The sequence below is a fragment of the Mustela erminea genome, chromosome 2, assembly GCF_009829155.1.
Source record: "Mustela erminea isolate mMusErm1 chromosome 2, mMusErm1.Pri, whole genome shotgun sequence".
Taxonomy (NCBI): domain Eukaryota; kingdom Metazoa; phylum Chordata; class Mammalia; order Carnivora; family Mustelidae; genus Mustela; species Mustela erminea.
The window spans coordinates 65184301-65199325 of NC_045615.1; the positions used below are offsets into that span (position 1 = coordinate 65184301).

Here is a 15025-nt window from a genome sequence, read left to right on the forward strand (position 1 = left end):
GGGCTCGCTCCGGACCGTGGAATTCCCGGAGAGCAAGTACTCCCTGATGCGACTGCTGCCCTGCCGGGATGTCTCTTCCTAGCCTAGGTGTTTAAATGCACTTCTAGACTACCGAAAAGTCCGCAGGCTTGGCCTCCGCCACCTCCACCATGCTTGGGGCCAGGCAGGAGTGTGAACATCTGTCGCCACTGGCAGGCGGGGCCGCTGTCCCAGTCTGGTGTGCCCTGGTCTCTGCGTCCCCCGCAGGCTGGGTCGCTGCCCAGCCGGACCTGCTCGGGTTTCTGCTTCCCGGGGTGCACCCATGCTTAAAGACTGGGCCTCGGCAGGGGCCTCGGGGGCTGCTCGGTGGCCCTTGTGCGGGAGAAGGCGAGTCTGGCTGGAGCCACCGGCCCTGGCCCTTCCTCCACACAGCAAGCGGGGACCTCTACTGGAATCTGGAAAGGAACCACCAGGCTTTCAGTCAAGAGGATACTTATTTCCCCCTCTCTCCTGTCGTCCCTCCTAGTGATACTTTTATTCCTAGAAGAGAAAGTAACAACTGAGAGGAGAAAGAAAACGTACCGTGGGTGAAATGGCTAACCGGGAAAAGCGTCTGAGCTCTGAGCTGAGCCATCCGCCTGGCTCGGCGTTCCATCCAGCAGGATGGGGGTCTCTGAAGCACCGCTTCCGTGCTTCTCGAAGAAGTCTTTGTAAAGTCGAAGCCGTGGCCCTTTAATGTCTGTAAGATTCACTGTTCATGGAGGGGAGGGTGGTTGGATCTTGACACGTCCTAAGGTGTATGTCCCGTCTGGGACTGTTCGATGGTGAGGCCAGGGGGCGGGGGTGGGTGGTAAGGGGGGACCGGCTCTGGGAGCTGAGAAACTTCTGTACTTTATCCCAGTGGTACAAAATGAGGGCCCCTCGGGTGCCAGGGGGCGGTGATTTCTCTGGCTGGGTCCCACATCAGCTTGAAGCTCCCTGGAGGAGGCCCAGTCGCTCGCCGCAGGGCAGCATCACGCGGCTCCCTGAGCTCCGGCTCAGACACCGTGTGCGCTGTGCGCTTCCTCTCTCGGTTTGCAAGCTACACTTCCCACACGTTCGTGAACAACCTTTTGTCTCGTCTCACCTCGATTTTAGCCCCCATAACATTTCAACCTAGGGAACCAATTAAGTCTATCTAAAAGTACAAGGTGTGGCTACTTCCTTGTAATTTTGTGGGGCTCATTTTCTTCTTGGAAATAGGCATTGATGCTACATAAATAGTAATCTGAAAAACACTTCGAACAATGGAAGCAGTGCTATATTCTCAACACATTTGGTTGTGTAAATTATATTTTTTTAAAATTGGTCGATGGGGGCGCCTGAGTGCTCAGTCTTCGGCCATGAGCCCGGAGTCATGGAATTGGCCCCACATGGGGCTCCCTGCTCAGCAGGGAGCCTGCTTTTCCCTCTCCCTCCGTCCCTCCCCATGCTTGTGTGTGCTCACTCTATGTATGTATGTATGTATGTATGTATGAAAAAAAAAAAATTGATCAGTGGCAGAACAAATTTCAGTTCCGGAAAGAAAAGTCCCATCACACATACTAATTCTATTTGGCGTTTTATTTAGAGTCACCAGCGTATTTGTTGCAGAATTAATCAGCATAAATGATGAGTGGCATGGGCTTTGGGGTTAAACAGACTTGGGTTCTAGTGCTGTGCACCACCCTGGTTTCCCTGTGTAACCTGGTGGGGGGGGGGGTGTTTGTCCCCTGGGGGCCTCGAGTAGGATGGACGAAGTGACAGTACCCATCTGGGGAGGTTGGGTTGATGGATTAAAAATGGTGAGCACCCCGCCAGCCAATTAGGCTACTTGTGCCCCACCTCCCTCCTCTCTGACCGATCTGGAAGGGAATGTTCCTGAAAACCTATTGGCTTGCAGAGTCCCAAACCCTTTACACCTGGGGGGAGAGGGCTGAAGATTGAGAACAGGCCCCCGTCTTATAAAAGAGCCTTGGCAGTTAGGCTGTTGGGCCGCCTGGGTAAAAGGACAAGGGCCGGAGCCTCATACTCCGCCCTCAGCCACCCCAGGGGGCCTTTCCAGGCACCGGAGAGGTGCTGGTCCCCCCTGTGAGGGAGGTGGGAGCGCATGGGGAGGCGACTGCTGCTCAGGTAAGTTCTGTTTTATCAAATAAGCGACAGACTGCTGCTGACAGAAGACCCCAGGAAGAAAGCAAGTGCCCAGAAGAGATGTGTCCAAGGTTCTAACGTGTATGGTAGAGAAATAGTGGTGTACAAACAGGAGAAAACTTCAACTCCATTTTATCCTAATGTGGTTTGTCCAGGCAGAACCCCTTTGCAGGCCAGAGAACGAGGCAGGCCGTGTGTCTCACCACCCGCAGCTGTTACAGAACGAATCCGTATAAATGATGATTACCCTGGGTTTGGGGGTTAAGCAGGCTTGGGTTCTGGGGCTCAGCTCCACGGAGCTTCTGTCACCTGAGTGTGGTGGGCATTTGTTTTCTGGGTGTCTCTTAGCGTGACACCTTAGCCTCATTTCTGTAGATGCACTTACCGGAATGTTCCACCAGAAAATGTCGGCTGTTCTTGGGCAGGTAGGTATTAATTAGGAAGGAGAGCCTGGAATGGGAAGTGCTTCCTGCTACTTCCTTGTGAACAGCCACTGGTCTCCGAAATCCCAGGTTGAGAAGCCAGGAAACCCAGAAGTCTCCAGAACGAGGAGTGGAGGGAAGTCCGTGTGTGAATGAAGTATCTGCTTGGGGCGGTTTGAAGGTCTGAGCCCCCAGACCTCCTTCCGGAGCTATGTGGGGGTTTTGGCGTATACTTGTGGGAAGGTAGATTTCCAGAACCTTCCGGCCTCCATGTTTAAGCTCTAGAGAAGGGCGAGGGTGCAAGCTAGCGTGCCCTCCTCTACATGGAGCTGTGGTGGGCTGGGCAGGCCGAGCAGGAAGCCCCTGCCCGGTGGTGCCCATTACCCACTTGCTCCCCACTTCCCCTGCTCCCCCCACCATAGTTTCCCCCGTGGGAGAACAGGCCGTCTCCCCTCCGCCGTGGCAACAGGTGAGACGTTCTCCCTTAACTGGCATCAGGTGGGTGTGCGGCTCAGGGAAGGGAAACAGCAGAGAGCGGTCCCTCCCTGTGAAGTCCATGCGGCCGGCACCAGCTGACCCTATCTGCACTCGCGGCCCCGGCCGAGAGCCAAGGGCATGTGCACGGGCTCTGGGGACACCTGCTCCCTTTTAGCACCCCGTCTCCGGGTGGATTCGTCCAGGCGCTGGCACCCGGCTCTCGAGTCCTAGGCCCGTGGTAGGTCTCTTCGTGCTTGTATCTTTATTTTCTCTGTTGTCCTTGTGAAGTCTTGTGCGTGTTAGGGGTTGACTTTTGCTGGGAGGGAGAACGAGTTTATAGTGCCCTTTTACTAAATTCACGGCTAATCCCGAATGTCGGGAGGTCAGTAAGGGACAGCACACCTCCCTCCAGAGTCTTCCGGTCTGCAGGCTCCCGACCCCCTCCAAAACGAACCACAGCCTCCTTGAGCCTCTGTGTTCCTGGGTCTCTGATTTACCCCTTTGAACTCCCCCAGCCTGCAGGACAGATGGTGGGGTAGGGTGGAAAGCCTGAAGGAGGGAATAGAGACTGCCATCCTAAAGTCTCAATAAAGTTGGAGTGGCTGTGATATTGAGGGTGGAATTCAGGTGGAAAGCTCCTAGAGACAGGCCCACTTCTGCAAGGGCTGCCTGAAGGGTTTGGTCCCCTTGGACTGGGCACCAAGGAGAGAAGAGTCCCAGCTCACTGGAGTCTTAGAACTGGGAGCCTACCGCAGGCCTAGGTCACGACGCTGGTGTATGAGAAAGTGATGGGGGCTGTTCAGGCACTTCGGGGCTTTTATATGCCCTTGGGTGAGCACCGAGGGGCCTCTCCAGAGCAGGGCACGGAGGGCAAGCTCGATTTTAAAACTCAGTTACCCCTTCTGCATTTGAGCTGACTGGAAAGACCTGTGACAACAAGGATGCTTGGCTGGCTTGGTGGTGGAGTGTGGGACTCTTCGTCGCTGGGTTGTTTGAGCCCCACATTGGGTGTAGAGATTAAAAATAGTCTTAAAAAAAAAAAAAAAGACCTGGGAGTGTCTGGGTGGCTTAGTCAGTTAAGCGTCTGCCTTCAGCTCAGGTCATGATCCCAGGGTCCTGGGGTCAAGCCCCATGTCCCTCAGCGGGGAGTCTGTTTCTCCCTCTGCCCTTCCACTGGCTCATGTGCACGCGTGCTCTCGCTCTCTCTCAAATAAATAAAACCTGGAAAAAAAAAAAAAAACTGTAACAACAGCCCAATTTGTAGGACTCCATTTTACTTTGGTTGCTTCATGCCTTCTATGGTAGAAAATATCATTACAGTATAGAACATAATTCAGTAATTCCATGAGTTCAAATACGGAGACAAGCTGAAGATGGAGAAAAGAAAAGTGACTCATCTATGAATTCCACTGTGGCCACAAAGGAAAAACAGTTGTGCGAGTCAGTCTGCTACTTGGATGCAGTATTCTCATTCCATCGGGCAAGTAACACATGCCCTACCGATTTCCTCCGCACATCTAATGGGGAGCAGAAACTCAGGATAGCCCGTAACATCTCCAGCTATGATAGATTGAGAGAGATTGAATGAACACATCAGAGCAGATGACCCAGTACGATCCAGATTCTGCCCTTTGGGGAGAAGTATTTTGTTGATCTTTGGTCCAGAACAGATTGGTTAGTCCTGGTTACCAACTGCTTCCGTGAGCAGAAGACATAATGTTCATATGCTCTATGGCTACAGGTGATCCGAGAACAACACGCTTCATACCAGACGAAATATGTTTAATAAATTCTAAGCCCATTCAAAGGGAAATGCATTTGTGAGTCATTTCCTGTGTGCGGGCCAGGTGGCGCTCTCATTTCCCACTCCCTGTAGCCCGTGGGGGTCTGTGACCTCGCTGTTCAGCCCAGGAGGAAGCGTGTTTGCAGGGGTCAAGTGCACAGTACCCAGCAGCACTGGGAGGGGACGCTGTTCCCCTCTGTGGGACTCCAAGCCCAGGCTTTCCCCACGGGCCCCCTCTGTCCTGGTGGAAGACCCTGTTTCCTTGCCTTGGGTGCAGCCCCAGCCGACCACCTTGAGCTGCCGGAACACTTGGCAGTTGTCAACAGGGACTTTCCCAGTTAAAACCCCCCTTCTCAGGGCAACCTTTGAGCTGCCACCTCTGTGTTTTGCCTAAGGGGGCCCCTGATGGTCACCATGTCCTCCATTTCCCTTCGTTAACTCCTTGGAGAAGGTTACAAGGAGTGACCCAGACATTAAATGATCACACAGATCCGTGCGTGTTCACCTCTGAGAACAAATGGAAGGGGCAAAAGAGAACTTTTTCAAAGTCTTTTAAAGTTTTTTAAAGTCCAGATTACCACTCAGGGAGAGGATGCTTGTATGTGAGAACAGGAGAACACTTGGAGATGCTGAACAATCTTAGTGGAAAACCTTTTCTCTAGGGTCTTGCCCATTGGCAGGTGCTCGGGAAGAATGTATTTCAGTGGGCACATCGATCATTGCTTTTTTACACCAGGTCATTACTGCCACCCACGGGTCTGCTGACGATACCCACCATTCGCATTGTTTCCTCAAGTGTAAGTCAACAGCAAGTTTTCACTTGAGTTCTTCAACTCTGACTGAAAGTTGTTAATTCTGTATTACCTACCACATAAAGCGTTCACTTCAGTTGATTCGTGCCTGCAATGTTTATTCCAAGTAGTAGCTCTTGCACGCCCACCCGTCTGCTCTCCATTCCGACGACTCCTGGTTGCGGAGCGAGGTCATGCAGGTCTTCCCAGTAAAGCACTGTGCAAGTTTGGAACCGCTGCTTCCAAAACGGTACCTGCTAAGCCGTGGCCCACCCGCCAAGGATCTTCTTTTGCCCACAATACATTTAGAATCACATCTTTCTATTCCAATTAAGATGCTCATGTGTATAGGGCACCTCATGTGTATGGGGTGTATGGTGGCTCAGTCATTAAGCATCTGCCTTCGACTTGGGTCATGATCCCAGGGTCCTGGGATCGAGCCCTGTGTTGGGCTCCCTGCTAACAGGAAGCCTGCTTCTCCCTCTCACTCTCCCCCTGTTTGTGTTCCCTCTCTTGCTCTGTCTCTGTCAAAAAAAAAAAAAGAAAATGCCCAGCTGTAGTCAAACTACTCAGTTTCTACTAAAAAACAGCTTAGATTTTTGCATACGTATGTATACCTAGAACTTAGCTGGGGTTTTTTGAAGTATAATTACATATAACAGATTATTGGTGTATGTATAATATAGTGATTTGATATTTGTAGATAATGTGAAGTGATCACCAAAAGCCCAGTTCACATCACCATCCCCATAGTTGCAAAAGTTTTCTTTTATGGAACTTTTAAGATTCTCTTAGTAACTTTCAAATATGCCCTGCAGTATTATTAACTGCAGTTACTGTGCTATACATTGCATCCCCAGAACTTACCTAAAGATTTTATGTATTAGCACAAGCAGGGAGAGTGGCAGGTGGAGGGAGAGAGAGAAGCAGACTCCCCGCTGAGCAGGGAGCCCGATGCGGAACTCGATCTCAGGACCCCGGGATCATGACCCGAGCCCAAGCCTTCACTGACTGAGCCACCCGAGCTCCCTGTGCTCCCCGTCCCAGCCTTATTTTATTACTGGAATTTTGTACCTTTTGACACTCTTCACCCATTATTGCCACCACCCCGTCTACCCACCTCCCCATCCTCAAGCAACCCCCGATCTGTCCTCTGTATCTGTAAGCTCTTGGTTTTCTTTGAGATTCCACATCTAAGTGAGATCATGCAGTATTTGTCTCTGGTGGACTTACATCAGGTAGCATAAACCATCACAGGTTCTACCCTTGTTGTTGGAGATGTTAGGATTTCGTTTTGTCTTCGGGTTGAATAGTATTCCATTGTGTATGTTATACCCTATTTTCTTTATGCATTTCTCCATCGGTGGATATTCTGATTGCTTTCATATCTTGGTGACTGTAAAGAGTGCTGCAATGAATATGGGGGTGCATGTATTTTTTTGAATTAGTGTTTTTGTTGTCTTTGGATAAGTACCCAGAAATGGAACTTCTCGGTCCAATATGGCAGTTCTTTTAATTTTTTGAGGAACTTCCACATGGTTTTCCACAGTGTCCGCTCCTGTTTACATTCCCATCAACAGTGCATGAGGGCTCCACACCCTTCCCACATGTGATTTCTTGTCTTTTTGTTACCAGCCATTCCACCAGGTGGGAGGTGGTATCTTTGTGGTTTGATTTGCATTTCCCTGATGACTAATGATATAGAGCATCTTGTCATGGACCTGTTGGCTATTTGTTTGTCTTCTTTGGAAAATGCCTGTTCGGATACTCTGCCTGTTTTTTTAAATCAGAGTGGTCCCCCACCCCCATGGAGTTGTAGGAGTTCTTTATATAGTTTGGCTATTAACCCTTTATAAGAACTCTGAAATTACGTTTCATGGGGCAGCTCTTGACATTCCCCAGGTTTTTATGTATGGAAAATGATATCCTGTGGCAGAAGTGGTAAATGTAATTTGTAGAACAACTACTATGTCATGTGGAACATTTAAGTTTCTCTTTTCTGTCAGAACCCTGCATTACTCCCTCCAGATTTTTCTCCTTTAAAAGGAAAGCCACACAGGCATCTTGTTACTGCTCACAGACCCTTGATTAGAGGTTTCCATGTTGTCACAGCCTGAGACCAAACTCTGGAAAAAAAAATTATTGTACTTGGGACATCTGTAGTCAAGAAACAGTTCAAAGGCCCCTTCAAACAGCTCAACAGGTAGTTGCCAGCAACCTTAGCAACTTCACACACTAAAACCAGGAGGAAAACACCCCTTCGTGAGGACCAGCATACCAGCTGTGACCTCAGAGGAAGGCAGTGTTTCCAGAGAGGCTGACCCATCCTCCTCCTCTTGGCACAAAGTTCATCTCTGAGCTTGCAGGGAACGGAGCCAGATCACTCCCAGATCAAACGAGGCAGAGCCGGTGGTGCATCCCTCTGCCCACAGCTGCCCCCAGGATGCCTTCTTTTGGGCCGTGCCCCTCGGAGACTCCCAGCTCTCCTTGCCCGCTCTGCTGCCTGCAGAAAGCAGGGTTTTGGTAGAGTGGGCCAGGAATGAGCACCGAGCTCTGACGTCAAAGATATCTGGGAGAAACAGGTTATTCTAGAAGGAATGTAGAAAACTAGAAGGGAACCAAGTTGGTGGAAGGAATGACTCAAAGCTGCAAACGATCCCATTCTTCAGCATTTTTTACTGTTTTTTTGTTTTTAAGATTTTATTTATTTGACAGAGATCACAAGTAGGTAGAGGAGGCAGGCAGAGAGAGGGGCCAGGGAGGGTGGGGGACAGGCTCCCTGCTGAGCAGAGAGTCCGATATGGGGCTCGATCCCAGGACCCTGGGATCCTGAACTGAGCGCGAGGCAGGGGCTTAACCCACTGAGCCACCCAGGTGCCCTTGTTTACTGTTTTAGGTCATAAAAATGTAGATGAACCACTGAAGGAGGGAGGACTTGTGGTGGTCCATTTTCAGCTTCGTGTCCTTGCTCATACTTGGTGAACAATTTTTTTTTTTTTTAAGAGACTATTACTAATCAGTTTCCTTCTAAGATCCAGGGGGAGCCAATCACTGTGTTGGTATAAGTTTTTTCTACTCACCCCCCCTCCCCAAAAGTAACCCATAAGTATCACCTCCTACACCATTTTGTTTAGATTTTCTAGTTAACTCCCATAAGGAGCTTGAATGGCAGCATTAGACTGCTTGGTTCGTGTTATTAAGAAGAGTCAGATGATTTTCAAAAATGAATATGAAACCTTTCTAACAAGTAGGTCTCCTGAACGTAATGGAGTTTCCTCTGGTTCACGTTCAGGACTAAATGATGAGGAACTGGAGAGGTTCCAGAGGATAGTAACGAAAATGATTAAAGGACTGATGATGAAAGGTTCAAGGAGTTGGGATCACTTAGCCTGGAGAAGAGAAATTGGAGAGGTGATTTCATGGCAATCTTCAAGTACAGTCCGTGGAGGGTTAGTACAAGTGTGGCTGCCACCTGTTCCCCAGCTGTACCGGAGCCTGGGAAAGGGAAACAGACGACCCTTTCAGCAGGAGATTTAAGTTAGACCGGGGTATCGGTGGTTCTCAAACTAGTTCAAGATATGGCAACCCGTAAGATACTGGTTTTAAACTTTAAATATGGTTTTTGCTAAGTCAGCTACTGATTTATATGCTAGCCTAATAAAAGCTTAAGAGAAAATTACGGAATAGAAACTGAAAACTGGGATAATGTTGATTTTTGGGAGATCAGTGGGAGTTATAACCTATCTTCAGCACAGGACCCCTTGCTTTGGGGAGCCCCGTTTTGAGAACAGATGAGCTCTGATGATGGAAAATGACCTGCCCACTTGCCGACGGCTGGAGCCCACGAGGCTGGTTTGCGGTGTTCAGGGCAGAAGAAACTCACTCCTGTCTGCATCCTGGTGGCCGTCTTCTTTCCACTGGCCCCTTTCTAGGTCTATACCTGTGAGGACTGCGTGTCCTGGAGAAAGGGGAAGGTGCCTTCCCACAGCAGGGGCCGGGCTGCCCCGGGAGAAGGCTGCATGGCGGCACGCCTCGGGTGTGGAAGAGTCAGCTTGGGCCTGGCCCGCAGACTCGGTTCATCACCACCAGCTCTGGAGGGTCAAGGAACTTCACTCTTTAAGGAAAGGACACGTTGTTTTAAAATGTTTTATTACAAAGCTTCTTTTAAAAAATGCTCAGCACGTTAACTCAAACTGGAATGACAAACGTTAGATGGCAGTTTGGGGCAAAGGCTGTGCCTTGTTATTTAAAAAAAAAAAAAATGGGTACATCAATGCTCATTTTAACAACTGGCATAAAATCCCACTAATTGGCTAATAAAAACAGATACAAATACAGAACATTTAAAGTAATAACAATTCAAGTGCTGGGCTTTTTACAACAAGGGGGTGAAAAGGAAAGAAATGAAAATTCACTGCAAACCGGCCTGCTCAAAGTATCGGTTAAGGTTTACCATTAAACAAAGGTGATCAGAAGAAAAAGAAAATGGACTAGGACTGCCCACTGCTACTGACAGGGTGGGTTTGGCTGTTCCGTGGACTTAGCTCTATCAAACACCTCACAAGGACGGAGAGGCCACTGTTACAAGTAATTCACAGAGAATCCACTTGTCTGACAAGATACCGCTCAGAAAAGGGCGGCTTCTTTTCATTTTTTATTTCAGACTTTTCCAGATCTTTGAATTTTACTCAAAAGCTCATAGCTAGCAAAATATACAACAAGAAAGTTTAAACTAAAAAGTGAAAAATTTTTTAAAAATTCAAGTTAAAAAAAAAAAAGCAAATACAAGATCAATCCTTTTGCACTGTTAAATAAAAGCTTTAGGAGAAAGGAGGATGGGGGGGGAAATGAAGACGGAAACAAAGAGGGAACTCTTCCACAAAGTCCCCCACCGGGACACTGGTGATGGATGTGCTGGCTGCCGGCTCCAGTCGCTCCTGGCAGGCGGATGTAGCCAAGTTACTGTCCTTGCCAAAAGGTTACAGGTATGGACGCAAGACGCTCTGGGAAGTGCACGCGGAGAGGAGGGGGGCAGCTGCTCGGCCTGCTAGCATTCTCGGGGGCTCTGTACTTCTCGTTTAGGAAACCTTTACACTTTATTTTGGAACTTGGCTCTTGAGGAAGATGAAAGGGGTTTGGCAGTGATTGTCTTTATGGAACAGCGTCTCTAGCATTGACCTCAGGGTGAAGGTGGTGGTAATTCTCCACTGGGGTCGACTGGACAAGCCCTGGAGACAGTCTGAGTTTTCAACAAGCTTCCATCTCCAGCAGAGGTCCCGGGGTCGCTGCCTTGGCCTTGCACGTTGGGAATGAGCTTCGTTTTCCACCTCAAGAAGGAACAAATGAGAAGCTGTTAGTGTGCATGTGCACAGGCCTTTGGCCTCTGTGGTATACAGTACATGTCTTAAGATCTCTGCACTTAAGAGTTAGTCCACTTTGTTGACTTGGGTGATGGCTAAAATGGCTAGCCCTATGGTAGCCCTAAGTCCTCGGACTACATTAGAGGGTAAATCTTACTTAACAGAGACTTTGCTTTGGTTCCACATGCGTGTGCCTGTGTGCACGGGGACATGGAATGACGGAACCCCTGGCAGGCTGAGCAGTGTTAGGGCCATTGGCACTCCAGCCACCTGGGAGCTGCTCTTATCATTAATGCAACTACTGTCAACACTGTCCCTCAAGAGGACGGATGAAAACCGTGAAGAAATGATCTATGTACGTAGGCTGCTACTGAAATTCACAAAACAGGAGCAAATCAGCCACAGAATGCTGGGGACTGTAGAGGCCTGCAATGCCCATTCCAGTTCCCATTCTCCTGTCGAGCTAGCCTTTCCCTGTTTAGCAGGCTAGCACCTACTATAGCCCTATGGGGTCTGAAATTTCAGCAAGGTACAGAGCCTGCACACAGGAGAATCAAAGAGTCAGGAAGGACCCTACCTTTCCAAGGATAAAGGAGTAAAGCCTGGACCCACAGGGAAGGCAGCCCGCAGACCCCTATTCACATGTGCTTTTGCAACACAGATTTTCAAAGGTTTGGCTCACACTGCTGTTCCAGATGAGAAACGGCCTCACAGGCCTGGGCTAGGCAGCTGAGCCGCCAGCTGCTGGGGCCAAGTGGGGTGATCAGAACGGACTGCATGCTGAAGGAGACGGGATGTCCCTCTGCCGGGATCCAGCCCGGCCCCAGCCTCAGGCTGAGGACCGTGCCCACCTCCCAGCCCCCGCTCAAGGAGGCCGCACTGTCTGGGGCAGCACTGCACACTTCCAGCCCCCCATGCCGTCCTGGTCTTCCCCTACCCGCCTCATCCGCAGGGCCTTGCCCTCTCCCTTTCTGGAGCTGAGCACACTCGCATAATTACTAAGACAAACTGGGCTGTCCAGAGTGGCCATGTGCTTCCCTGGGAAGAATCTCAACATCTCCTAATAAAGCCGTTTCTTTCTACAGCCTCCTAACTTCCCACTGTTATTTCATTATTTCAGTGTCCTCTTACTGATCCTCTTAATAACTAGTACTAAAATAAATTGGCCAAGAATTTGTCTTTGCTGTCAAACAAGACCGACCAAATGTGGTTGCTGCTTTAAGATGCAGGACCATCGGGGCAGACCAAGTCTTACCTCCGAAGGGGAGACACGGGGGCCTTACAGAGTTGCTCTATAGATATAAAACAGGTCAAATCAAGATTCTTTTCAAGAAACCACAGGCATGAGGCTCCGGAGACTGGAGACTTCCCACATCTAAGGCTTCAGTGGGGGGCTGTGGCTGGGCCGGGCCAGGCGAGCCCCAGCGCAGCCCAACCCACCAGTGAAGTCGGTGTCATCAAAGCCGGCAATTACGCTCCCGCTTCAAAGGCGGCGCAGCAGGGCCCATCGTACAGATGTTAAGGCTTGGGCTCGGCCGGAGTCCCTTCGCGGGCCAGTCCTCGAGGGTTTAGAGACGGCACACGACAGCCCCCTCTGCCACCTACCCCCACTGGCCAGCTAAAACCTGTGAAGTCTCCTGGACCAAACTCCAATCTTGACAAAAAGAGGCCACCAACCAAATGGAACCTGGAACTCAAATGGGGAGAGCCCGAGTGGTCAAGGGGCAGCTAAGGAAGACTGCCCGAGTAGCTCGATTTCTGGGCGATAAACAGCACTAACTCCTAGGCTTTAGCAATGTCCAGGCCTTGATGCAAAAGCAGGGAAAGACGGGAGTTTCCTTCTCTGTAAGCTCCAACGTGAGGAGCTGTTGGAAGATGAGTGCTTCACCAGCCCGCTCCTTGGGGTCCACAGCCCAGCCCTCTGCCCCAGGCTGTCCTCCTGCAGCAGGGGCCAAGGAAACAGGCCCTTTTGTAAGGATGAGGTGGACTAGAGGAGGGTCAGCTCAAGCTTTCGGGGCCAAGCTGGGGGCAGCAGAGCCGGCCTGTAGGAACCACAGGGGAAGACCGGCCCCCAGCCCCATGACTCAGGTGATATCATTTCCTTGTTCAGAAATGCCGAGGATCCCAAAAAGATGGGCTGGAACTACAGATCCTTCTCCCCCCTCCCAAATGTTACTAATAAAGAGGAAGAACTTTAGTTATTACCTGAAATTCGAGGGGAGAGTAGCAGAGAGAAGAGGTGAACAGAGGCAGATTTTAATTGCAAAAACTGCCTTAGAGCAGCATGCCTCACACCTCGCGCCAACTGCCTAAGTCCTGGTGCCTGGCCCAGGGGCAAACTGACAGAAACCTGTTATTTCAGGACATGAACTCTCCTGTTGTGCAATGCCGTGTCTCTGAAGGAGAGTGGCACAGAGGGCTAGAGCAGGCTGCCACAGGACCCAGCGTGACCCGCCCTGGCATCGCGGAGGACACTGAGGCACGTGGTCATTAAATGATTGGTCCAAGGGGACCCCTGGAGAGAACCCAGGCCTCCTGGGCCCATGGGGGTCACAGCCTCATGGCTTTCCTTGTGACTTAGGGGTGGCCTTGTGTGCATGCTGGTGAGGGAGAAGGAAGGAAAACCATGTCCGGTGAGTCCTGATGCGCCAGACACCAGGACACATACCTGGTATGCACGGTGTCCTGTCATCACGATGGCTCCCTGAATTCTTGCTCATTTACAAATCAGGAAATGGGGTGCTGTGTGAGGTTGAACAAACTGACCTAAGGTCACCCAACCTCTGGGTGGCAGCATTTGTTCTTGAGCCCTAAATATATAGCTTCTGCACCATATCTTGGAGCTAAATTATCATTCACTTTCTTTTTCTCTCCTGCCTACCTTCCACCCACCCGTCTGTTCCCGGTCCACAGCACGGTGGAGGTGGTGTTCATTGAGCTCACTGCCCAGCCCAAGACATTACGGTCTGCTGGAAAGCAGGATGCTACCGAGAACAAAGGGCATAAGACGTTAACTCTGAAATTTAAATTCTCCTCTAAGATGGAAAGTGTAACCCATAAAAACCAACTCCAGCTCCTTGTAGGTGAACACTGCTCGGATTTTGGAAAAAGGGAAAAATGATCATACACGGTGAGGAAGGCGGCACGGATCTCCTTTCTGCAGCTGAGGTCAGTGGAGTCCCAGCCGGGGAGACCAGCCAGTCTGCTAGCCGCAGGCTCGGACGCGGGTGGATCCCCAGGACTGGTTGGAAGGGGTGGGAGGAAGGGAGCAGCGCGAGGATGTGTCTTTGGGCCTGTGCTTGGGTCCATGTTCTACAGACGGAGGCAGGGGCACTGGATGCATGCAGTTACCACTCTCCCCACCCCCACGGGTTATTCAAAGTGAGCGTCAGCGGAAGCAGACTTTGCAGTGTTGAGAAGACCCTGAGGCAGGCCCAGGACCATTACTAACTTCTCTGGGGGGAGATCTCTAGCTGCTGCGACCGGTTTCTGTTGCACCTGCTCTGTGGGCACACAGATCACATCAGGGGGCTGTGCCTCCCAGGGCAGGTCCTCCAGAGCCTTGCTGCTTCTGGAAACAATACAGAGAACTTCTCGAATAAAGGGTGGAATAAGAGAGCCTCAAAACTTCATTTGAGTTCTATAAATTGAAGTGCTTGAGGAAGACAGTAACTAGGTAGACCCACCTTATGCTCCCACCTCCAACTTCTTTATCCAATTCACATTTTTCTGTACGTCTCCCCACCAAAGATGCTAACTTCACCTTCTAAACATGAAGCAACAGAATCAGCACATCCTTGTTTTTTTTTTCCTTTTCAGACCCAGATTTCCCTGTTAAACACCTGTGAGTGTGTGCAGGTACTCAGGTGTCTCGGCACAGGGGCCTGGGGAGGCACCAGTGTGCTGTGGGCTCTGGGCAGAGCTCTGAGGACAGCTCTGGGCTGGGTCTGAACACTGGCTACAGCGTACTACCCCATCATCTCAGGTAAGTTACCAGAACCTATCAGTTTCCTTATCTGCAAAATGGAAACAGTAAGCTCCCCC

At 50.3% G+C, this 15025-nt stretch overlaps 1 protein-coding gene across 8 annotated transcripts in view; it reads right to left on the reverse strand.

Annotated features, from left to right (window-relative positions):
• Nucleotides 1–9753: 9753 nt before the first annotated feature.
• The window catches only part of LEF1 (lymphoid enhancer binding factor 1), a 120039-nt gene continuing 114767 nt past the window's right edge, over nucleotides 9754–15025 (reverse strand). For 4 of the 8 annotated variants that reach the window (XM_032333100.1, XM_032333098.1, XM_032333095.1 and 1 more), the window contains one exon: nucleotides 9754–10948. In XM_032333100.1, the coding sequence (XP_032188991.1) occupies nucleotides 10869–10948 (80 nt within the window). In that variant the 3' untranslated portion in view covers nucleotides 9754–10868. The remainder of the gene's footprint in view (nucleotides 10949–15025) is intronic. The other 4 variants (XM_032333099.1, XM_032333097.1, XM_032333103.1 and 1 more) reach the window with 2 other exon arrangements.